This window comes from Salvelinus namaycush, chromosome 26 (assembly GCF_016432855.1).
Source record: "Salvelinus namaycush isolate Seneca chromosome 26, SaNama_1.0, whole genome shotgun sequence".
NCBI classification, from domain to species: Eukaryota; Metazoa; Chordata; class Actinopteri; order Salmoniformes; family Salmonidae; genus Salvelinus; species Salvelinus namaycush.
The window spans coordinates 12,266,763-12,292,838 of record NC_052332.1 but is presented as its reverse complement, the minus strand read 5'-3'; the positions used below and the strand labels follow the sequence as shown (position 1 = coordinate 12,292,838).

General features: G+C 44.6%; 1 protein-coding gene across 2 annotated transcripts in view; it reads left to right on the top strand.

Annotated features, from left to right (window-relative positions):
- LOC120021912 (synaptic vesicle glycoprotein 2C-like) overlaps positions 1–10,823 on the top strand; it is a 60,762-nt gene extending 49,939 nt beyond the window's left edge. Inside the window, exons 4-12 of one of the 2 annotated variants that reach the window (XM_038965749.1) lie at positions 1,311–1,444; positions 1,597–1,686; positions 3,620–3,730; positions 3,831–3,919; positions 4,971–5,135; positions 6,434–6,567; positions 9,828–10,031; positions 10,259–10,418; positions 10,640–10,823. In XM_038965749.1, coding sequence (XP_038821677.1) covers positions 1,311–1,444; positions 1,597–1,686; positions 3,620–3,730; positions 3,831–3,919; positions 4,971–5,135; positions 6,434–6,567; positions 9,828–10,031; positions 10,259–10,418; positions 10,640–10,823 — 1,271 coding nt within the window. The remainder of the gene's footprint in view (positions 1–1,310; positions 1,445–1,596; positions 1,687–3,619; positions 3,731–3,830; positions 3,920–4,970; positions 5,136–6,433; positions 6,568–9,827; positions 10,032–10,258; positions 10,419–10,639) is intronic. The other variant, XM_038965750.1, reaches the window with a different exon arrangement.
- The last annotated feature ends 15,253 nt before the right edge of the window (positions 10,824–26,076 follow it).

The window sequence follows — 26,076 nt, the reverse complement described above, 5'->3', positions numbered from 1 at the left end:
GTTCACAGTAAGTGTGCGCTGGAAGTTGCACAGAATTTTCACAACGTTCAAGTTTGCACTCAGCAGACCTGAAATTTGCTCAGTGATTTAACATTGGTCGTGGGCAATGCGCTGAGACCAAGGATACTGCAGGTGTGTATGTGTGTGTGGTGTGACATTGCGTTATTCTGCATAGCGTAGCTCAATAAATCTTGCTGTGTGTGTGTGCGCGCGGATGCCTGTACGTGTGCATATGTGTGTGTGAGTCAGTCAGCCATACCCTCCAGTCCATTATAATTCTCCTAATGAGATTTGTACTGGTAGAATCTAACGCATCCCCATGGGATACACACACACACACACACACACACACACACACACACACACACACACACACACACACACACACACACACACACACACACACACACACACACACCAACAACCCTCAAACAGACATGATTTGGTTTACAATACTGTGATATCACCATAACTCCCCCTTACACTTCTGCTATCTCCCTGCCATAACCATAGAAATAGAATCCATGGATTGATTTACTTATTAAATAGAATAAATTGATAATATTTTTATGTATTCTATTCTATGACAGCTCTGTGGCTTTCTCCCTCCACCCCAGGGGCAAGCCAGAATACCACCCATACACTGACTGTAAAATCACCAGCTGTCTGCTTGCTGTGTGTCTTTATTTTCATTCTGTTCAGGGGATGCTGAAGATATACTTTATGTGCTGTCGGCCTACATTCCTTCCTGTAAGAAAGAGAATAATAGATACAGAGAAGAAAAGACAGAGAGGAATCAAAGAAAAAGAAGGGAAGAGAGAGAGAGAGAGAGAGAGAGAGAGAGAGAGAGAGAGAGAGAGAGAGAGAGAGAGAGAGAGAGAGAAAAGGTAGTGTGTGCAGTGGTTGCTAACTGAGGCTGTTACCTGAGTTCTTGCTTTGCTGTCCTCAGAGATTGCTGTATCAATTAGTCTCACTGAATGCCTCCAATAAGAATTGAACCCAACGCTTTGTCTTTCTCTCTCCTTCTCTCTCTCTCTTTCTCTCCCGTTCTCTTCACCATATGGTGTTCTTCAGCCTCTAGTCATTCTCATTACCATCAACATGCTGCATCTCATGTGGAAAATAGAAGTGTGTGTTTCCTCATAAGAGACAATAATGAAACAGGTTGATGATTTAAGGGTGCTTGGTGGCACTTTAAGATTTTCAGACCTTCATACTTTTTACAAAAATACGTCATATTAGGCATGGAATTTGTATTTCTGTGCTAATTTTGCTTGTATCTGATTCGTGGTTTCTGTTTGTGTGTGCAGGTTGGAGTTTCAGTATGGGCTCGGCTTACCAGTTCCACAGTTGGAGAGTGTTTGTGGTGGTGTGTGCTCTGCCCTGTGTGTGTGCTGTTGTAGCACTCACCTTCATACCTGAGAGCCCACGGTTTTTCCTAGAGGTAAGGAGTGTGTGTGTGTGCGTGTGTGTGTGTGTGTGTGTGTGTGTGTGTGTGTGTGTGTGTGTGTGTGTGTGTGTGTGTGTGTGTGTGTGTGTGTGTGTGTGTGTGTGTGTGTGTGTGTGTGTGTGTGTAACCCTCCTCTCTGTGTATAGATGGGTAAACATGACGAGGCCTGGATGGTGCTGAAACAGATCCACGACACCAACATGAGGGCCCGCGGAGAACCAGAGAAAGTCTTTACTGTGAGTATACAGTACCTCTCTCTCTCTTGCTTGCTCGCACTTGTCTGTCTGTCTGTCTGTCTGTCTGTCTGTCTGTCTGTCTGTCTGTCTGTCTGTCTGTCTGTCTGTCTGTCTGTCTGTCTGTCTGTCTGCCTGTCTGCCTGCCTGCCTGCCTGCCTGCCTGCCTGCCTGCCTGCCTGCCTGCCTGCCTGCCTGCCTGCCTGCCTGCCTGCCTGTCTGTCTGTCTGTCTGTCTGTCTGTCTGTCTGTCTGTCTGTCTGTTTTGTCTGTTTGTCCGTCTCTCTTTCTCTCTTTCGCTCTCTCTCTCTCTCGCTCTCTGTCTCTCTCTCAATTCAATTCAATAGCTTTATTGGCATGGGAAACATATGTTTACATTGGCAAAGCAAGTGAAGTAGATAATAAACAAAAATGAAATAAACAATAAAAATGTACTGTTAACACTACACTCACAGAAGTTTCAAAAGAATAAAGACATTTCAAATGTCATATGTCTATATACAGTGTTGTAACGATGTGCAAATAGTTAAAGTACAAAAGGGAAAATAAATAAACATAAATAAGGGTTGTATATACAATGGTGTTTGTTCTTCACTGGTTGCCCTTTTCTTGTGGCAACAGGTCACAAATCTTGCTGCTGTGATGGCACACTGTGGTATTTCACCCAGTAGATGTGGGAGTTTATCAAAATTGGTTTTGTTTTCAAATTCTTTGTGGATCTGTATAATCTGAGGGAAATATGTGTCTCTAATATGGTCATACATTTGGCAGGAGGTTAGGAAGTGCAGCTCAGTTTCCACATCAGTTTGTGGGCAGTGTGCACATAGTCTTCTCTTGAGAGCCAAGTCTGCCCACGGCGGCCTTTCTCAATAGCAAGGCTATGCTCACTGAGTCTGTACACAGTCAAAGCTTTCCTTAAGTTTGGGTCAGTCACAGTGGTCAGGTATTCTGCCACTGTGTACTCTCTGTTTAGGGCCAAATAGCATTCTAGTTTGCTCTGTTTTTTTGTTAATTCTTTCCAATGTGTCAAGTAATTATCTCTTTGTTTTCTCATGATTTGGTTGGATCTAATTGTGTTATCTATCTATCTATCTATCTATCTATCTATCTATCTATCTATCTATCTATCTATCTATCTATCTATCTATCTATCTATCTATCTATCTATCTATCTATCTATCTATCTATCTATCTATCTATCTATCTATCTATCTATCTATCTATCTATCTATCTATCTATCTATCTATCTATCTATCTATCTATCTATCTATCTATCTATCTATCCATCCATCCATCCATCCATCCATCCATCCATCCATCCATCCATCCATCCATCCATCCATCCATCCATCCATCCATCCATCCATCCATCTATCTATCTATCTATCTATCTATCTATCTATCTATCTATCTATCTATCTATCTATCTATCTATCTATCTATCTATCTATCTATCTATCTATCTATCTATCTATCTATCTATCTATCTATCTATCTATCTATCTATCTATCTATCTATCTATCTATCTATCTATCCATCCATCCATCCATCCATCCATCCATCCATCCATCCATCCATCCATCCATCCATCCATCCATCCATCCATCCATCCATCCATCCATCCATCCATCCATCCATCCATCCATCCATCCATCCATCTATCTATCTATCTATCTATCTATCTATCTATCTATCTATCTATCTATCTATCTATCTATCTATCTATCTATCTATCTATCTATCTATCTATCTATCTATCTATCTATCTATCTATCTATCTATCTATCTATCTATCTATCTATCTATCTATCTATCTATCTATCTATCTATCTATCTATCTATCTATCTATCTATCTATCTATCTATCTATCTATCTATCTATCTATCTATCACAAATACACACACACATTGACTGTGTCTACCCCTGTACTGTAGGTGAACAGGATAAAGCTTCCTAAGCATCTGGATGAGTTGGTGGAGATGCAGTCAGACTCAGCCAACCCTGTGGCCAAAGTCCTCTTCAGGATCAGGACCGAACTCAGAGGGGTAGGAGTCCGATTCCCAGATGACATGAAAGCATTATGATGAATGAATTTATCACCCTCTCCCTATTTCCATCTCTCTCTCTCTCATTTACTCTGTTTAGATCTGGTTAACGTTCATGAAATGTTTCAACTACCCGGTCAGAGACAACACCATCAAACTGGCCATCGTGTGGTTCACACTGTCTTTTGGGTAAGATTGTCCTCTCAACTCCACTCTGTTTATTAAATGAAGGTGTTGAAGTGTTGCTCTTCTCTCAGCAGTACTTATCCCAGTTATCAGTCTGTCCCAGCTGAGTCTGTGTGTTCATAATGATAAGTGTCTGACTCTGAGATATAGCCAGTGTCTCGCTGATATCCCTGTGATAAATGCTAACACGCTAACAGGGAAAGAGATCGCCCATCTAGACTGAACAAAAATATAAATGCAACATGCAGCAATTTCCAAGATTTTACTGAGTTAAATTTCAGAGAAGTAAATCAGTCAATTTAAATAAACGTATTATGCCCTAATCTATGGATTTCACATGACTGGGCAGGGGCACAGCCATGAGTTGGCCTCGGAGGGCGTAGGCCCACCCACTGAGGAGCCAGGCCCAGCCAATCGGAATGAGTTTTTCCCCACAAAAGACAGAAGTACTCCTCAGCACCCCCCCTCCCCCTCCTCAGACGATCCCGCAAGTGAAGAAGCCAGATGTGGTCCTGGGCTGGCGTGGTTACACGTGGTGTGCGGTTGGAGGCCGGTTGGATAAACTGCCAAATTCTCTAAAACAGCTCTGTTCGACATTCCTGCAGCCAGCATGCCAATTGCACGCTCCCTCAAAACTTGAGACATCTGTAGCATTGTGTAGTGGGACAGAACTGTACATTTTAGAGTGGCTTTTTATTGTCCCCAGCACAAGGTGCTCCTGTGTAATGATCATGCTGTTTAATCAGCTTCTTGATAAGACACAACTGTCAGGTGGATGGATTATCTTGGCAAAGGAGAAATGCTCACTAACAGGGATGTAAACAAATTTGTGCACAAAATTTGACAGAAATAAGCTTTTTGTGCATATGGAAAATGTATGGAATTTTTCTATTTCACTTCATGAAACATGCGACCAACACTTTACATGTTGCATTTATATCTTTGTTCAGTATAGCTAAAGGAACCACTTAGTATCAATAATACATTGCACTACTTTTCAAATGAACAACGTTGAAACAAAACAAGCTACGATGATGTAATTTCCTGTGTGCAGGTACTACGGCCTATCAGTGTGGTTCCCTGATGTCATCCATCACCTTCAGTCTGATGAGTACGCCTCCAGAGTGAAGACTCACAACAACGAACGTATAGAAGACTTCACCTTTAACTTCACCCTGGAGAACCAGATACACACCAACGGAGTGTTCGTCAACGACAGGTACTGTGTCAGCACGCACACACACACACACACACACACACACACACACACACACACACACACACACACACACACACACACACACACACACACACACACACACACACACACACACACACACACACACACACACACACACACACACATCAACGGAGTCTTCATCAATGACAGGTATTGTAACCAACAGACTCTCTTAAAGAGACTGTCTTTAATGTGTTCAACAGACTTTGTCAGAACCCCCAGTTTCTCCAATGATAATATATTTAAAGTAGCCTGTCTCATTCCATGTTTGCAGTGTGATCCGTCATTCCGGTAAACAACACACCGTTCCTTTATCTACACCGCCTCCAGGAAATTAAAAAACATCATCTCTCTCCCTCGCCTCCTCCCTACCATTCCTTCTCTGTCTCTCTCTTTCTTCCTCCCTCTCTCTTTCTCTCACTCCCTCTTCTCCTCGCACTCCTTCTTCGCCTCTCTTCCTCTCTCTCTCTCTCTCTCTCTATGGCAAGGTTATTATTGCCTCTTTCAGAGGCCAGAGGAGACACCACAATGTATATTTGTATTATGCTTCTCCTCTGTACCTCATCTATGAATACAACATGACACAACACACATATATTAGATTAGATGAGAGGCAGTATCGTAATACAGTAGCTGTGGGGTGGATAAGAGACAGGCATGCTGGGATACACACAATATCACAGGACCATGTTGACGTACTACACCGCTTACATTAGAAACCATGGTTACCTCAGAACTGAAAACAATCTATTCGAGCTGTAATACGTGAGAGATTAACTTTGTTCATCTCAACACCGCATGTGTGTGTGTTCGTGTACGTGTGTGCGTGTGTGTGTTCGTGTACATGTGTGTGTGTGTGTTCGTGTACGTGTGTGTGTGTGTGCACTTATGCTGTGTTTTGTTTGTGCATCAACAATACTGGCCAGTGGACCTGCGTTGCGTCTCTGTTTTGTAAAGTCTTTAATCAGTCCAGTCCAGCCGTCCAGTTCAACACGTCTCCTTATCTCGCGGATAGAAAGGGCTGAGTCAGCGTATAGGCCAGGATTGGCTCCTAGTTAGTGGTCTCACACCGCTGGCTGCTGGAGAGGATATCATAAATCGTTTATTTGCCTGATTACAATCTCAGCTCCTCGGCTTTGTGTGTGTCGACCATAAATAAGTGTTGGTGTAATGGAGTTTTTTATTTATTTCTGTATTCTTCTTTTTTCTTCTTGTTTTCTTATTTTCTTCTCCTCTCCTCCTCTCATTCTGTCCTAATCGCATATCCGGCTCGCTAGGTTCATCAGCATGAAGTTGAAGTCCGTCACCTTCGTAGACTCCACGTTTCAGAACTGTTACTTTGATGACGTGTCAACAGTAGGCTCATTATTCAAGAACTGCAGCTTCGTAGAGGCCTTCTTTTATAACACAGGTGAGAGTTGACACACACACACTTGGATATTTACTTGAAATGTAACTCACGTCTCTTCCTCACAGCAACCATGTTACAGATGAGGTGTCCCCCTGCCTAGCCTCTCCTAAAACCCTATTATGCTTCGGACATAACTCTCTTCCTCTCCTCTCTCTATATTTCTCTGCTCTCTTTCTTTCTGCTCTCACTCTCTCTGTCACTCTCTCTGTCTCTCTCTCTGTCTCTCTCTCTGTCTCTCTCTCTGTCTCTCTCTCTGCCTCTCTCTCTGTCTCTCTCTCTGCTCTCTCTCTGCTCTCTCTCTGCTCTCTCTCTCTCTGCTCTCTCTCTGCTCTCTCTCTCTCTGCTCTCTCTCTCTCTGCTCTCTCTCTGCTCTCTCTCTGCTCTCTCTCTGCTCTCTCTTTCTCTGCTCTCTCTCTGCTCTCTCTCTGCTCTCTCTCTGCTCTCTCTCTGCTCTCTCTCTCTCTGCTCTCTCTGCTCTCTCTCTGCTCTCTCTCTGCTCTCTCTCTCTCTGCTCTCTCTCTCTCTGCTCTCTCTGCTCTCTCTCTCTCTGCTCTCTCTGCTCTCTCTCTCTCTGCTCTCTCTGCTCTCTGCTCTCTCTGCTCTCTCTCTCTCTGCTCTCTCTCTCTCTGCTCTCTCTCTGCTCTCTCTCTCTCTGCTCTCTCTGCTCTCTCTCTGCTCTCTCTCTGCTCTCTCTCTCTCTCTCTCTCTCTCTGCTCTCTGCTCTCTCTCTCTCTGCTCTCTCTGCTCTCTCTCTCTCTGCTCTCTCTGCTCTCTCTGCTCTCTGCTCTCTCTGCTCTCTCTGCTCTCTGCTCTCTCTGCTCTCTCTGCTCTCTCTCTCTCTGCTCTCTCTCTCTCTGCTCTCTCTGCTCTCTCTGCTCTCTCTGCTCTCTCTGCTCTCTCTCTCTCTCTCTGCTCTCTCTCTCTGCTCTCTCTCTCTCTCTCTCTCAATTCAATTCAATTCAATTGACTTTATTGACATGGCAAGTTCATTATTACTTACATTGTCAAAGTATACATATCGAAAAATAAAAATCTAATATATATGTATATATATACAAAATATATATATATTTATATATAAATAAATGGTGGAACCAACAGTAATAATAATAGTAGTAGTGGACATGGGATTACCATTAACAGCTCTCTCTCTCTCTGCTCTCTCTCTCTCTCTCTCTCTCTCTCTCTCTCTCTCTCTCTCTCTCTCTCTGCTCTCTCTCTCTCTCTCTCTCTCTCTCTCTCTCTGCTCTCTCTCTCTCTCTCTCTCTCTCTCTGCTCTCTCTCTCTCTCTCTCTCTCTCTCTCTCTCTCTCTCTCTCTCTCTCTCTCTCTCTCTCTCTCTCTCACCTTTGTAGAGGTTGTAGAGGAGAGTGAAGAGTGGGTTCAAGCAGTTATAGCTTTTCCTTTGAATTTTCCCCTGCTGAGATTGCCTCTTTGCTTCCTGTTCATTGTGCTTGACAAAGAAACCGAGCCGTGTGCACCACCTACAATAGCATTGCAATGATCATTACACACACATAGGCTCCTGCAGCATTAAGTTCAATTCCATTTGATAGACAGAGGGTCACCAAATTAAACATTCTGCTCTAAAGTTAAGGCAAGGAAAGATATCCTTTCTAAATTGGCTTCACACAGACCAATTCACGTTGTAATGGTTAACGCTCCCAGATCTTGGTTAACGCTATCTTATAATACTGTTTATGACATACAGTAACAGTCAAAAGTTTGGACACAGCTACTCATTCAAGGGTTTTTCTTTATTAGTACTATTTTCTACATTGTAGAATAATAGTGAAGACATCAAAACTATGAAATAACACATATGGAATCATGTAGTAACCAAAAAAAGAGTTCAACATATCAAAATATATTTTAGATTTTAGATTCTTCAAAGTAGCCACCCTTTGCCTTGATGACAGCTTTGCACATTCTTGGCATTCTCTCAACCAGCTTCATCTGTTATTCCATAGTTTTGATGTATTCACTATTATTCTACAGAGTAGAACATTGTAAAAAATAAAGAAAAACCCTTGAATGAGTAGGTGTGTCCAAACTTTTGACTGGTACTGTATGTTATATCATCTCGGGTAGAGTGCAATTTAATTATAAGAGGACCTGACTAATGGTTGAACCAGACAACACCTCCAGGACACCAAGTGTTTCTGAGGGAGTAGTGAATTTGGGGGACTGTAAACAGCCACGGTGCAGTTCAGCTGACACAGGTTTAGAAACGGTTCCCCCTCAGCCTTTAGGAAACAGCTGAACATGAAAACAATTTGGGCGTGTCAGCTTGGTGCAAAAGCCACATGGGAAATGTAGTCTTACTGCCTCTAGCAGTGACACTCCTCCTGGGAGCAGAGACCAAAGAGAGAGGAATGGGGAAGGGTGTGGTAATGGAGGGAGCGGGGAGAGAGAAAAAGGGAGTGAGAGATGACGAGAGACAGGTAAAGAGAGAGAAAAAGGGAGTGAGAGAGGAAGAGAGAGAGGTAAAGAGAGAGAAAAAGGGAGTGAGAGATGAAGAGAGAGAGGTAAAGAGAGAGAAAAAGGGAGGGAGAGATGAAGAGAGAGAGGTAAAGAGAGAGAAAAAGGGAGTGGGAGATGAAGAGAGAGAGGTAAAGAGAGGGCAGTGATTGCTGCCTTTGTCTCCTTTATGTGTATTAATAGTTTTTCGATCAGAGGGGAGTTACGTAGTTATCCCTAAAAGACCTGGGATGTTTTTGCTGATGGACCATGTTTTTGACCCCCCTCCCACCCCCTGTTCACCCTTCCCTTCATGAAGAGAAGTTACTGAGGCAAAGAGGCAGGGTGGTACCATTTGTGAATTATAGTGGGCAAACATGAGTTAATAAAAGAGTTATAGGCCTACTGTCTTTCCTTATGAAAAGGGGATACCTAGTCAGTTGTACAACTGAATGCATTCAACTGAAATGTGTCCTCCGCATTTGACTCAACCCGTTTGAATCAGTGAGGTGCGGGGGGGCTGCCTTAATCGACATCCACGTCTTCAGCATCCGGGGAACAGTGGGTTAACTGCCTTGCTCAGGGGCAGAACGTCAGATCTTTACCTTGTCAGCTCGGGGATTCGATCCAGCAACCGTTCAGTTACTGGACCAATGCTCCTACCCGCTAGGCTACCTGCCGCGGGTTCAACCACAGCGGGTTCAACCACAGCAACAAAATCTACCTGCCAGACAAAAAGCACAGAAAGGAGTCAAATTAGTACTCTTCATTCTCTGTTCGTCTCCATGTCTTTCTCTCCAGATATTGACGATTCTAAGCTGGTTGGGTCGAGGGTGATCAACAGTTCATTTCATCACAACAAAACGGGCTGTCAGATGACTTTCGACGACGACTACAGCGCCTACTGGGTCTACTTTGTCAACTTCCTGGGGACACTCGCCGTGTTGCCCGGCAACATAGTCTCCGCCCTCCTCATGGACAAGATAGGGCGCCTGAGCATGCTGGGTAGGAGTGTTTCAATTGTACACGTTTTTGAAATTCTACTGCATACAGAGTATGTCTTTGGAATTCAGACAGAGTTTCAATTGCATGACTACCCCACTGGAGTTTGACCTTGCTGTGAAATGAAGAAAAACAATCATCACCAAAAAGAGTATGTATTTGTAATGTGTTATCAAATGACATCTCGTGTTTTTGTGATCTTGTGTGTAATAGCATGTTTTGTCCTTCAGGGGGCTCCATGGTGCTGTCAGGCATCAGTTGTTTCTTCCTGTGGTTTGGTACCAGTGAGTCTATGATGATCTTCATGCTGTGTCTCTATAACGGCCTCAGTATATCAGCCTGGAACTCCCTGGATGTAGTCACTGCTGAGCTTTACCCTACAGACAGGAGGTGGATAGATCACGCACGCACGCACGCACGCACGCACGCACGCACGCACGCACGCACGCACGCACGCACGCACGCACGCACGCACGCACGCACGCACGCACGCACGCACGCACGCACGCACGCACGCACGCACGCACACACACACACACACACACACACACACACACACACACACAGAGAGAGACACATGTACCCTGACTCTCTCCTCCTCTCCTCTCCAGGGGTACAGGCTTTGGCTTCTGTAATGCCATGTGTAAGCTGGCAGCGGTGCTGGGGAACCTGATCTTCGGCTCTCTGGTTGGCATCACTAAGGCCATCCCCATCCTGCTGGCGTCGACTGTACTGGTGGGAGGAGGACTGGTGGGGCTACGGCTGCCTGACACACGCGGCAATGTCCTGATGTAGAACTACACTACCCAGCAGCCTTCACTCATGTGCCGGTTAGGCTTTTGTTGAACATGCTGTCATAAGGACTACATATCTGGGCTGGTATTCAAGTATGCTATCTGGCCAGCTTCATGCTTAGCCAATTAGCTAAGCTAAACAATAGTACACGCCGTAACAGTACAAAGTCCGTCATAAGCTGACATGTACTGTCTTTGTTTTAAGACAGTGTTATGTAGGCCTTATTACAGCATGTTCAAATAAGGTAATAGAGAAACACCAATGGTTGCCCTACACAGGCGCCACACAGAACACATGTGTGTAAAAGGCTTTACCACCAACCACTCACAGACTGTACTCTGTCTTCAGTTCAGATTTTACTGTAAAATATGGGCCATCATTTGTTTGCTTGTTTATTTATTAATTTGTCTATCAATAATGTAATAATGTTATTTATTGTGTCGCTGCTGTGCTATCTTGTACTTCAAACCAAAATGCCAAGAAGTGCTGTACACTTCAGAGTGGGGCGTGATTTCTACTTTCAAAGTAGTCAGTTATTCATGATGTATGTTCAAGCCTTTTGCACCCCCAGCTCCAATTGCAAGAAAAACATGGCCATAGTAAAATAGAAATAGTAAGAAATAGCTTTTAGTGTCGTCAAAAGTTACAGGAAATTAAGCAGCTACATTTCTAAAGAAAACTGTGTGTTTGTGTGTGTGTGTGTGTGTGTGTGTGTGTGTGTGTGTGTGTGTGTGTGTGTGTGTGTGTGTGTGTGTGTGTGTGTGTGTGGGACAGCTTAGGGCTTTGTTCTCTGTTGCTGTGGGTCTCTGTCAAAAGGAATTTATTCAGTAAGAAACCTCTGAGCTGCTAGCGATAGCTCTTCCCCGTTTCTTTGTTTCTTTGTATCTGTTTAACTCTTTCTTTGTCTTTACCTGTATCCCTACATCTCTCTCTCTCTCTCTCGCTCTCTCTCTCACTCTCTCTGTCTTTCCATTTATCTTTCTTACGTTGTCTCTCTCTCCTTACCTTGCTCTCTCTGTTTCTTTCTGTTGTGATTCTCTCTCCATCCCTCTGTCTTTCTCTCTCTCTGCCATGCTGCTTGTCTCATACGGTAGCTTACCCTCTACAAAACTCGATGGCCTTTCTCAAATGTCGTGCCTCGTTCCCTCCAACCTTTCTCTCTTATGAAACTCTGCTGGAAATCGCTCTAGTATGTAGTTCTTCTCTTCTTCGCTCTAGTGTGTGTGTGTGTGTGTGTGTGTGTCTGTGTGTGTGTTTGTGTGTCTGCGGGTGTGTGTGATATATGGGCAATCTCCTGTGAGCTAGCTTGTCAGTTTCACCATCTTGGTGTGTGACCTAATTTAAATCCATAAACAGAAAAGTAATATCTGCTTATGCGTGTTTAGGTTATTTGTTGCTGAGTTGGTATAACATTAAACTATGTGTTTAAGCAGAAAGCAGGTGGACTTTAATGGGATGATATATGAAAAAGCCATTGTAACAGCCTGGTCTCATTGACTAGACCTAACATGGTAAACGTAAATCCGGGACACTCAAATTAGTATGATATGTTGATTTGATATGATATGTCACGTTTGGTAGGGTTACATAAGACCGATGGTTACTTAAGGCAAAAACTAAAGTAGAATGGTTGATCGGGGTGGATGGGTTGGCGTATAACACAAACGTCTAGAAACCCAAACGTTGCGAGTTTGAATCTCATTACGGACAACTTTTGCTAATTAGCAACTTTTCAACTACTTAGTATTCTTTAGCTACTTCGCAATTCTTTTGCATGTTAGCTAACCCTTCCCCTAACCCTAACCTTATGTCATGCCCTGTTTCTGTTCTGTTTCACCTGTCCTTGTGCTTGTCTCCACCTCCCTCCAGGTGTCGTCCATCTTCCCTATTATCCCCTGTGTATTTATACCTGTGTTCTCTGTCTGATTGTTACCAGTTCGTCTTGTTCGTTCAAGCTTACCAGCGGTTTTTCCTGTCAGCTCCTATCGTTTCCCAGCCTCTCTTTGCTAAATCAAATCAAATCAAATTTTATTGGTCGCATACACATGGTTAGCAGATGTTAATGCGAGTGTAGCGAAATGCTTGTGCTTCTAGTTCCGACCGAGCAGTAATATCTAACAACGGTTTTGACCATTGCCTGTCCTGACCCTGTACCCGCCCTCCTAAACCTCTCTGCCTGACCCAGAGTCCGCCTACCGTCCTGTACCTTTGCCTTACCCTGGATTTCCGACCCATGCCAACCTTGACCTGTCTTTGTCTGCCTCTGTTGCCACAATAAACAGTGTTACTTCGACAGTCTGCATCTGGGTCTTACCTTGATCCCTGATACCTTAACCCATTAACCTAACCCCTAAACTTAACCCTAACACCCAACCCTAACTCCTAGCCTAGCTAATGTTAGCCAGCTAGCTATAATTCGTAACATATCATATGAAATGGGTGATGGTCATCCACAAATTAATACATACCATACGAAACGTAACATAGTGTTTTCAGATTTACGTACAGAATCATACGAAATGCTCTGAGACCAGGTTGATTGTAAACGTAGCCTGAGTTTTATCAAAGGTACATATTGCTGCTACCCTCAGTGCTACGGGTCTGATGTGAATACAAGTTAGGTGATAAGATACGTACTTTAGTCAGCCTAGGTGCCATAGTTTTACTATGTTACAAAATATTGATTCTGTAAGGACAGAATCCGAACTAGAGAAGCGTCAATGAAGGATTCCGGCTTGTCATGTTAAAGGGATATTTCACCCATTTTACTTGTTTACATGGATTACTTTCTAGGTATCCATACGATTATCTAAATGTCTAGTTTGTGGGGAAACTGCAGTAGGATATTGGCATTACTGCAGTGCATGCTTTTGCTTTTGACCAGGAATGGATAGTTTGTGTAGATGTACAATATGTGTGTGCATGTGTGTGTGTGTATGATATCGGGTGTGCGTGTGTGTTTATTCTAATGTATACGTTCAAAAGTTTTTAGTTTTTCAACCATGGGTTGGGGTCGATATTGATGAGTTGATTTGACTCACTGAGGTGTCTGATTGGTTTGTTAATGAGTTTCTGTGTCTGTCAGCTTGTCCAACTGCATAATTTGCAGCCATCTATCCCTCCTCACATCACTCTGTGTGAAACAAACTCTAAGGCCTAGATTCAATCAGATCAGCATTAACTGGAGACAGCAGACACCAGCATAGTGGATGTTTTGGCAGCAGCAAATCTGTGAGCAGCTGCTCTTTTGCGATCATTGTCACAAAGAGTTGGAAGTTCCGAACGAGAAAGTATAGGCTATACAGAAATAATTATGCTCAGAATGAAAAATCATGAAATCAAAATTAGGATTTCTGTCAGCCTAATTGATGTGTAGATTACATCTCAAATTCCTGTGTTCCAACTTGTAAACAAGGCTGCATAGGATTTACGTTAATGCGATGGCAATGTCCGCTTTAGGTATAATGCCAGGAGCCGCTTGTGGATTTGACAGCTCTAACGCAGTTCCGCCTCCGCCAGAACAACCGCTATGCGGATCTGATTGAATAGAGCCCTAAAACTACACCTCTGTTAAAATAGGAAACTTTGCACGTGTGCTACTAAAGTATTTATGTTGCTGTGCTGTTTTTGTGTCTCTGCTTACAGGGATGTAGTGGTAAAAAATATACAAAGGTGGCTATACGTTGAATGCCGGCCGAGATGACAGGCGTAGAGGATCGAGTAACGTAAGCTCTAATGCTAACCATGCTAGTTGATGTAATAGCCAGGTGTGCTAACAACATAATAAACACTTTTTTAACGTTTGTTTCCGCTCCACTACATCCCTGCTGCTGTTCTTCTGTAGAGGAGCTGCTATGTTAATCTGGGTCAAAGGTGAATGTATCATTCTGGTGAGGTCCTTGTTGTCAGGTTGTTCTGTGGGCAGGTGTCTGTCCCTTCTTCTGAGTTGACTTCTGGGTAGTTGTGACAGGCATGCCAGTGGTGAGATGACTGTACTATACGTAGCTACAGACATGTTATAGACCAGGACACCTCAACTCCAGGCCCTCCAGGTCCATCCACAGTACTGCTAGGTTTCTCTTCTCCCCTTCTCTCTCTCCTTCTTCTCACCGATCATTCAATAATTCAAGTTTATCTGTACTTTTTCCAAAAACATTTGTGCTTTACAGTAACCCAGTCTAGACCCTGAAAGAACAAGCATGCGTTAGATTGGCCAGAGAATCCACTGAATCAGTCCCTGATCAGAGGGGAGGGATGAAAACCAGCAGTGCTGCAGTTACTAGTCCTTTAGGCCCAGGTTGGAATAGCCCTGCTATAGACAATACATAGATAGAGGTGTGTGTTAAACCATTTACTAAATACCTGTCCTTGATGTAATTTATCTTGATGAGGGAACGTTAACATGTGCAATGTCTAAAGTCTAAAGAGGTAGGTTCTACTGGGATCTACATGTATTCAATAAAGGCTTACATTATCTAACAACCATGGTACTTGTATTACAGATTTTACATTGGTGTCATTTGTCAAGATGGACAGAGGGTGGAGCTGTTCTTTCAGTATGTGTGTGTGTGTGTGTTACAACTGTTTTGGCTTAGAGTTATAGGGCTAATGTGCTCTTCTGTTGCGCATGGGATCCAGTTTGACCATAACTGAGTGTTGCTGAGTATCTCACAGTTGTACATAAGCTTCAGCAACATCATAAGCGATTTCCAATAACACCCTTCATGTTATCTACAGGCTACTGTGTGTGTGTGTGTGTGTGTGTGTGTGTGTGTGTGTGTGTGTGTGTGTGTGTGTGTGTGTGTGTGTGTGTGTGTTTGTCCTTTATCCGGATCCTTTGAGAACCCTGTTGCTACTAAAGTCACTACTACTAATATTACTAAGTAGTAATACTAATACTACTACTGCAGCATTCTAGTTTCAGAGATCAGTGACAACAACAAGAGCAAAAACTCCCTTGAGGATCAACTTTGCTCTTTCTGCTACACATTATATAAGCTTTACGAGCATCCTATGGCAATACATTGGACTGAATGTTGCTGAATTGCTCACAGTTGCACATCAACCACAATAGGATCATATGATGATGTAATAGCTAAGTCAATTATTTGTACTGATGACACCCTTCATTCGATCTACACTTCTCTACTTGACTTACCTGAGAAGAGAAGTACCTAAGTAAAGGTGAAAGTGGAAATTTCCTGTACAGGCCAAAAGAGTGTTCAGTAAAAATGTTGAATACATTCAGTGCATTCGGAAAGTATTTAGACCCCTTGACTTTTTCCACATTTTGTTACGTTACAGTCTTGTTCTGAAATGGATTAAATATTTGTTTTCCCTCATCAATCTACACACAATACCCCATAATGACAAAGCCAAATCAGGTTCGAAGGTCCCCAAGAACACAGTGGCCTCCATCACTCTTAGATGGAAGAAATTTGGAATCACCAATACTCTTCCTAGAGCTGGCCGCCCGGCCAAACTGAGCAATCGGGGGAGAAGGGCCTTGGTCAGGGAGGTGGCCAAGAACCCGATGGTCAGTCTGACAGAGCTCCATAGTTCCTCTGTGGAGATGAGAGAACCTTCCAGAAGGACAACCATCTCTGTAGCACTCCATCAATCAGGCATTTATAGTAGAGTGGCCAGATGGAAGCCACTCCTCAGTAAAAGGCACATGACAGCCCACTTGGAGTTTGCCAAAAGGCACCTAGAGGACTCAAGATTCTCTGGTCTGATAAAACCAAGATTTAACTCTTTGGCCTGAATGGAGGAAACCTGGCACCATCCCTATGGTGATGCATGGTGGTGGCACAATCATTCTGTCGGGATGTTTTTCAGCGGCAGGGACTGGGAGACTAGTCAGGATTGAGGGAAAGAGGAGGAGTGGCTTTGGAGTGGCTTTGGGTAAAGTCTCTGAATGTCCTAGAGTGGCCCAGCCAGAGTCAGGACTTGAACCCAATCGAAAATATTTGGAGAGACCTGAAAAAAGCTGTACAGCGACACTACCCATCCAACCTGACCGAGCTTGATAGGATCTGCAGAGAAGAATAGGAACACCACAAATATAGGTGTGCCAAGCTTGTAGCATCATACCATCATCACCTTTATTTAACCAGGTAGGCTAGTTGAGAACAAGTTCTCATTTACAACTGCGACCTGGCCAAGATAAAGCAAAGCAGTGTGACACAGACAACAACAGAGAGTTATACATGGAATAAACAATAAACAAGCCAATAACACAATAAACAAGTCAATGACACAGTAGAAAACAAAAATAAAGTCTATATACAGTGTGTGCGAAAGGCATGAGGAGGTAGGCAATAAATAGGCCATGGTAGCGAAGAATTACAATTTAGCAGAATAACACTGGAGTGATAAATGAGCAGATGATGATGTGCAAGTAGAGATACTGGTGTGCAAAGGAGCAGAAAAGTAAATAAAAACAGTATGGGGATGAGGTAGGTAGATGGGTGGGCTATTTACAGATGGACTATGTACAGCTGCAGCGATCGGTTAGCTGCTACTTGAGGCTGCATTCGCTTCCAAAGATGCATCAACAAAGTACTGAGTAAAAGGTCTGAATACTTATGTTGATGTGATATTTCCGTTTTATATTTTTAACCTCTTTGGGCTCAAGGGGCAGTATTGAGTAGCCAGATAAAAGGTGCCCATTTCAAAAAGGCCTCGTACTCAATTCTTGCTCGTACAATATGCATATTATTATTACTATTGGATAGAAAACACTCTCTAGTTTCTAAAACCGTTTGAATTATTTCTCTGAGTGAAACAGAACTCATTCTGCAGCACTTTTCCTGTCAGGGAGTGAGATTTCAGAAATCCAGGTCCCTGTTCTGAGATCAGTTTATAAGTCCCCATGCAAGCTATGAGGGTACATGCACTGCATACGCCTTCCTCTAGATGTCAGTAAGCGGTGAGACTTTGAATTGAGTCGATTGCGCAATCTGGGACCTTATATTAGACCGTGGAACAGGAAGTACCGTTCTTTTCAACAGTGCGCTTGACGCATGAAGACATCAGAATGGCGTCCTGCAAACGCTTTCGTTTTAGTATTTCTATATCTCCGGTCATGTTTTTATTCGTTATAGGTGTTAAAGACATCATAAGGTAGTTAATTTAAACCGACTTATAGCAGTTTATAGCAGTTTATTGCAATTTTCTGGGATTTCTTTGCCATGCGCTTTCACGAGTTGGACACCACTCCAGTTGGCGTCTAACGTTTAGCGGCTAATTCGACCGGACAAGAGGACATCTTTCAACCCAAAGACGATTGTTTTGAAGAAAGGACACCTTGCCCAAGATTCTGATGGAAGCTCAGCTAATAGTAAGCAGTCTTTATGCTGATAATTCATTGTTCTGTTGAAAAATGTCAAATGCATGAAACGCCATTGCTTGCAGTGTAGCATTGTGTTATCGCAGCCTGTATTGCGCAGTAAGGTTAATTTTAAAAATGTAATTCGGCGATTGCATTAAGAACTAATTTGTCTTTCAATTGCTGTCCAACCTGTATTTTTTTAGTCAAGTTTATGAATAGTTTTCGATTAGAGTAGGTGGCTTTCCAAGATGGCGCGGGACAGATTGCTTGACGTTATGGACACTATTCTCATTGTATAAGCACAATTTGTGCCGCTAAATATGCACATTTTCGAACAAACTCTATATGCACTGTGTAATATGATGTTACAGGACTGTCATCTGAAGAATTCTGAGAAGGTTAGTGAAACAATTAATATATTTTGGTGGTTTATACGTTATAGCTATTTTTGCCTTGAATCAATGCTGTTGTTATGTTTGCTATTGTGCTAAGCTAATATAACGCTATATTGTGTTTTCGCTGTAAAACACTTGATAAATCGGAAATATTGTCTGGAATCACAAGATGCCTGTCTTTCAATTGCTGTACACTATGTATTTTTCAGAAATGTTTTATGATGAGTATTTAGTTATTTGGCGTTGGTGTCTGTAATTTTTCTGTCTGCTTTCGGTGCAATTTCTGACTGTAGCTGCAATGTAAACTATGATTTATACCTGAAATATGCAAATTTTTCTAACAAAACATATGCTATACAATAAATATGTTATCAGACTGTCATCTGATGAGGTTGTTTCTTGGTTAGTGGCTATTTATATCTTTATTTGGTCGAATTTGTGATAGCTACTGATGTAGTAAAAAACGGATGGAGTAAAAATAGTGGTGTCTTTTGCTAACGTGGTTAGCTAATAGATTTACATATTGTGTCTTCCCTGTAAAACATTTTAAAAATCGGACATGTTGGCTTGATTCACAAGATGTGTACCTTTCATCTGGTGTCTTGGACTTGTTAATGTGTGAAAGTTAAATATTTAAAAAAAATATCTTTTGAATTTCGCGCCCTGCACTTTGAGCTGGCTGTTGTCATAAGTGTACCGGTGTCGGGCTTGCACGCCAAACAGGTTAATGCATTTGCAAACATTTCTAAAAACCTGTTTTGCTTTGTCATTATGGGATATTGTATGTAGATTAAAAATTAGGGGTAAAAACAACTGAATCTATTTTAGAATAAGGCTGTAACGTAATGTGGAAGAAGTGAAGGGGTCTGAAAACGTTCCGCATGCACTGTATGTCTGTACATACTCATGTACTGTAACGGCAGTCTAAGTCGTCCTCCTCCTCAGACGAGGAGAGGCGAGAAGGATCGGAGGACCAATGTGCAGCGTGGTAAGTTTCCATGATTTAATGAACATGAAAACAAGACACTATACAAAATAACAAACAAACTAACCGTCACAGTCCCGTGTGGCACAAACACTGACACAGAAAACAACCACCCACAAAATCCCAACACAAAACAAGCCACCTATATATGATTCTCAATCAGGGACAACGATTGACAGCTGCCTCTGATTGAGAACCATATTAGGCTGAACACAGAAACAGACAAACTAGACACACAACATAGAATGCCCACCCAGCTCACGTCCTGACCAACACTAAAACAAGCACAACACATAAGAACTCTGGTCAGGACGTGACAGTACCCCCCTCCTGAGGTGCGGACTCCGAACGCACCCCTAAAACTCAAGGGGAGGGTCTGGGTGGGCATCTGTCCGCGGTGGCGGCTCCGGCGCAGGACGAGGACACCACTCCACCACTGTCTTTGTCCTCCTCCTTAGCGTCCTTTGAGTGGCGACCCTCGCCCCCGACCTTGGCCTAGGAATCCTCCCCAAGGCCCCCACATGATTTAGGAGACAGCTCAGGACAGAGAGGTATCTCAGGACAGAGAGGTAGCTCAGGACAGAGAGGTAGCTCAGGACAGAGAGGTAGCTCAGGACAGAGAGGTAGCTCAGGACAGAGGGGCAACTCCGGACTGAAGGGCAGCTCCGGACTGAATGTCAGCTCCGGACTGAGGGGCAGCTCCGGGCTGAGGGGCAGCTCCGGGCTGAGGGGCAGCTCATGACTGGAGGGCAGCTCATGACTGGAGGGCAGCTCATGACTGGAGGGCAGCTCATGACTGGAAGGCAGCTCATGACTGGAAGGCAGCTCATGACTGGAGGGCAGCTCATGACTGGAAGGCAGCTCATGACTGGAGGGCAGCTCATGACTGGAGGGCAGCTCATGACTGGAGGGCAGCTCATGACTGGCTGGCGGCTCTGGCAGCTCCTGACTGGCTGGCGGCTCTGGCAGCTCCTGACTGGCTGGTGGCTCTGGCGGCTCCTGACTGACGGACGGCTCTAGCGGCTCCTGACTGACGGACGGCTCTAATGGCTCGGGACAGACGGGCGGCTCTGAAGGCGCTGGGCAGACGGATGGCTCAGATGGCGCTGGGCAGACGGATGGCTCAGATGGCGCTGGGCAGACGGATGGCTCAGATGGCGCTGGGCAGACGGATGGCTCAGACGGCGCTGGGCAGGCAGGCAGCTCAGACGGCGCTAGGCAGACGAGCAGTGCAGGCGGCGTTGGGCAGACGGCCGACTCTGACCTGCTGAGGCACACAGTAGGCCTGATGCGTGGTGCCGGGAACTGGTGGTACCGGACTGGAGACACGCACCTCAAGGCTAGTGCGGGGAGCAGGAACAGTGCGTACAGGGCTCTGGAGACGCACAGGAGGCTTAGTGCGTGGTGCCGGAACTGGAGGTACTGGGCTGGAGACACGCACCACAGGGAGAGTGCGTGGAGGAGGAACAGGGCTCTGGAGACGCACTGGAAGCCTGGTGCGTGGTGTAGGCACTGATGGTACTGGGCTGGGGCGGGAAGGTGGCGCCGGATATACCGGACCGTGCAGGCGTACTGGCTCCCTTGAGCACCGAGCCTGCCCAACCTTACCTGGTTGAATGCTCCCCGTAGCCCGTCCAGTGCGGGGAGGTGGAATAACCCGCACTGGGCTGTGTTGGCGAACCGGGGACACCATGCGTAAGGCTGGTGCCATGTACACCGGCCCGAGGAGACGTACTGGAGGCCAGATATGTTGAGCCGGCTTCATGGCACTTGGCTCAATGCTCAATCTAGCCCGGCCAGTGCGGGGAGGTGGAATAACCCGCACCGGGCTATGCACACGTACAGGAGACACCGTGCGCTCTTCCGCATAACACGGTGTCTGCCCGTACTCCCGCTCTCCACGGTAAGCATGGGAAGTGGGCGCAGGTTTCCTACCTGTCTTCGCCACACTACCCTTTAGCCCCCCCCCCCCAAGAAATGTTTGGGGTTTCTTCACGGGCTTCCAGCCACGCTTCCGTGCTGCCTCCTCATACCACCGCTCCTGGGCTTTAGCTGCCTCCATCTCTTCCCGAGAGCGGCGATATTCTCCAATGTGAGCCCAGTGTCCTTTTCCCTCCAAAATGTCCTCCCATGTCCAGGAGTCCTGTGTAGCTGGCCGCTGCTGCTGCTGTCGCTGCCCGTAGCCACGCTGCTTGGTCCGAGTTAGGTGGGTGGTTCTGTAACGGCAGTCTAAGTCGTCCTCCTCCTCAGACGAGGAGAGGCGAGAAGGATCGGAGGACCAATGTGCAGCGTGGTTTCCATGATTTAATGAACATGAAAACAAGACACTATACAAAATAACAAACAAACTAACCGTCACAGTCCCGTGTGGCACAAACACTGACACAGAAAACACACAAAATCCCAACACAAAACAAGCCACCTATATATGATTCTCAATCAGGGACAACGATTGACAGCTGTCTCTGATTGAGAACCATATTAGGCTGAACACAGAAACAGACAAACTAGACACACAACATAGAATGCCCACCCAGCTCACGTCCTGACCAACACTAAAACAAGCACAACACATAAGAACTCTGGTCAGGACGTGACATGTACGGTATGTTTTTCATGAATAATGGGTCATTGTGGATTTAAATCAACCATGTATCATCTGAAGTGGAGGACGTGAAGACCAGGACGTGAAAACAATGAGTGGAGAAAGAGGAAGAGGTGTTTGTGTCGTCTGTATTTGAGAGGAAAAGAACGAGAGCACTCTCGTTTGAAAACAATGAGTGGAGAAAGAGGAAGAGGTGTTTGGTGCGTGCCTGACAGAGAGACAATCTGATGAATAGTTGTTGGATGTAAACGTTAACATTTTATTGCAGGCAAGATGGCATAGCTCGGGAGACGTAGAACCACTAATAGTAAGTCACTATGATATAATTAAGCAATAAGGCCCGAGGCGGTGTGGTATATGGCCCTTTCCCACCTGGACAAAATGAACACCTCAGAGAGAATGCTGTTCATTGACTACAGCTCAGCGTTTAACACCATTGTGCCCACAAAGGTCATCACTAAGCTAAGGACCCTGGGACTAAACACCTCCCTCTGCAACTTGATCGTGGACTTCCTGACGGGCCGCCCCCAGGTGGTAGGGTTAGGCAACAACACATCTGCCACGCTGATCTTCAACAAGGGGGCCCCTCAGGGGTGCGTGCTTAGACTCCTGTACTACCTGTTCATCCACAACTGCGTGTCCAAGCACGACTCCAACACCATCATTAAGTTTGCTGACGACACACCGGTGGTAGGCCTGATCACTGACAACGATGAGACAGCCTATAGGGAGGAGGTCAGAGACCTGGCCGGGTGGTGCCAGAATAACAACCTATCCCTCAACGTAACCAAGACTAAGGAGATGATTGTGGACTACAGGAAAAGGAGGACCGAGCACGCCCCCATTCTCATCGACGGGGCTGTAGTGGAGCAGGTTGAGAGCTTCAAGTTCCTTGGTGTCCATATCACCGACAAACTAGAACGGTCTAAACACACCAAGACAGTCGTGAAGAGGGCATGACAACGCCTATTCCCCCTCAGGAAACCAAAAGGATGTGGCATGGGTCCTCAGATCCTCAAAAGGTTCTACAGCTGCAACATCGAGAGCATCCTGACTGGTTGCATCACTGCCTGGTATGGCAATTGCTCGGCCTCTGACTGCAAGGCACTACAGAGGGTAGTGCATACGGCCCAGTACATCACTGGGGCTAAGCTGCCATCCAGGACCATCCAGGACCTCTACACCAAGCGGTGTCAGAGGAAGGCCCTAAAAATTGTCAAAGACCCCAGCCACCCCAGTCATACACTGTTCTCTCTACTACCGCATGGCAAGCGTTACCGGAGTGCCAAGTCTAGGACAAAAAGGCTTCTCAACAGTTTTTACCCCCAAGCCATAAGACTCCTGAACAGGTAATCAAATGGCTACCTGGACTATTTGCATTATATGCCCCCCCCAACCCCCTCTTTTACACTGCTGCTACTCTCTGTTTATCATAAATGCATAGTCACTTTAACTATACATTCATGTACATACTACCTCAATTGGCCCGACCAACCAGTGCTCCCACACATTGGCTAACTGGGCTATCTGCATTGTGTCCCGCCACCCACCACCCGCCGTCCCCTCTTTTACGCTACTGCTACTCTCTGTTTATCATATATACATAGTCACTTTAACCATATCTACATGTACATACTACCTCAATCAGCCCGACTAACCGGTGTCTGCATGTAGTCTCGCTACTTTAATAGCCTCGCACTGTATATAGCCTCGCTACTGTTATTTTTCACTGTCATTTTACTGTTGTTTTTATTTCTTTACTTACTTATTGTTCACCTAATACCTTTTTTGCACTATTGGTTAGAGCCTGTAAGTAAGCATTTCACTGTAAGGTCTACTACACCTGTTGTATTCGGCGCACGTGACAAATACATTTTATTTTGATTTGATTTGATCTTTGGGGCATTCTACAAGATGATGTAAACGTCCCACAGTGAAGTTGACGCGATGGCATCAGGCAGTTGCTGCAGATTGGATGGCGATACATTCATGAGGTGAACAGATTCCATCTCATCCCAAAGATGTTCTATTGGGTTGAGGTCTGGGGACTGTGCAGGCCACTCAAGTCAACTGAACTCGCTGTCATGTTCCCACTCCTCAATTGTCCAGTGTTGGTGATCGCGTGCCCACTGGACACGCTCCTTCTTGTTTTTTACCTCATAGGAGTGGAACCCGGTGTGGTCGTCTGCTGCAATAGCCCATCCGTAACAAGGATCGACGAGTTGTGCTTTCCAAGGTGCCATTCTGCACACCACCGGTGTTTTGCACCATTATGTCTGTTTGTGGCCCGCCTCTTAGTTTGCACGATTCTTGTCATTTTCCTTCAACCTCTCTCATCAACGAGCTGTTTTCACCCACAAGACTGCCACTGACTGGATGTTTTTTGTTTGTTGCAACATTTTCGGTAAACCCTAGACACGGTCATACGTGAAAAGCCCTGGAGGGTGGCCGTTTCTGAGATACTGGATCCGTCACGCCTGGCACCGATGATCATACCACGCTCAAAGTCGCTTAGGTCACTCGTTTTGTCCAACATTACATCTAACAGTAACTGAATGCCTCGATGCCTGTCTGCCTGCTTTATATAACAAGACACGGCCACGTGAATCACTGTCTGTAGGAGCATTCCCTTTTCTGGAACGGGGTGGTGTACCTTATAAAAACTGGCCTTTGAGTGTAGTTTGTGGTCATATTTCTCTGCACATATACACTGAGTGTACAAAACATTAGAAAGACCTTCCTAATATTGAGTTGCACCCCCTTTTGCCCTTAGAACAGCCTCAGTTAGTCGGAGCATGAACTCTGGCCCATGTTGATTCCAATGCTTTCTTTCCACATGTATGTCAAGTTGACTGGATGTCCTTTGGGTGGTGGACCATTCTTGAAAAAACCCAGCAGCATTGCAATTCTTGACACAAACCGGTGCGCCTGGCTCCTACTACCATACCCCGTTCAAAGGCTCTTAACTTACCCATTCCCCTCTGAATGGCACACATACAAAATCTGTCTCAATTGTCTCAAGGCTTAAAAATCCTTCTTTAACCTGTCTTCCTTTTCAGCTACACTGATTGAAGTGGATTTAAGTGACATCAATAAGGGATCATAGCTTTCAACGGGATTCACCTGGTCAGTCTATGTCATGGAAAAAGCTGGTGTTCCTAATGTTTTGTTAAGTCAGTGTATGTGTTTATAAGCTCAGGAGTTGATAGTATGTTTATATACTTAAAATAGTCTGGAGGAGAGAGGATATGTTCAGGGAACATGATTGATCTCATTCAGTTTGACAGTGACTAATTAATGAATGATAATGAAATCAGCTGACTGTTGATTGTCAGAGTGGCTGGATGCAGATATACAGTAGCTGGTTGGTTTAACTGATTAAATCAGATTGTGAAAGTGTCTGTATGAATGAATGAATTAATTAATATCAGTGTTGTGTTCAAGACCAACTAAAGCGAGAACGATCCAAGACCGGGGCAAATCCAGTCCAAGTCAAAACCGAGACCAGAACAATGTGAGTCCAATTCTAGACCATGATTGTAATGTTGTCAAATCACCACCATAGTAAGAGATCAAAATGTCCAGTATTTCTGTGTTCATATTTCAGAACAACATGTGGATTCGTTAAAACATTCAGAATGGTGAAAAAGATGCATTCTGCAGAAAATAGAGCCACTACAAATTATTACTAACCCAAATACAGCAGGGAACAATGGACCTTCTATGCCTTCAGAGAAGGACTAAGGATTTATAAAATAATGATTTTAATAATATAATCTTCAAAGATTCTATGATTTAATCTCTTCAGTTTTTGTTGGAAAGCAAAGGTTTAACACTGAAGAGAAAAAAAGAGATCTAATCAGGATTGTTCTTCGCTGGTCTCTGGAGAGATAAATCTAGCCAATCAGCCATTGGCTAGGCCATCAGAAGCTAGA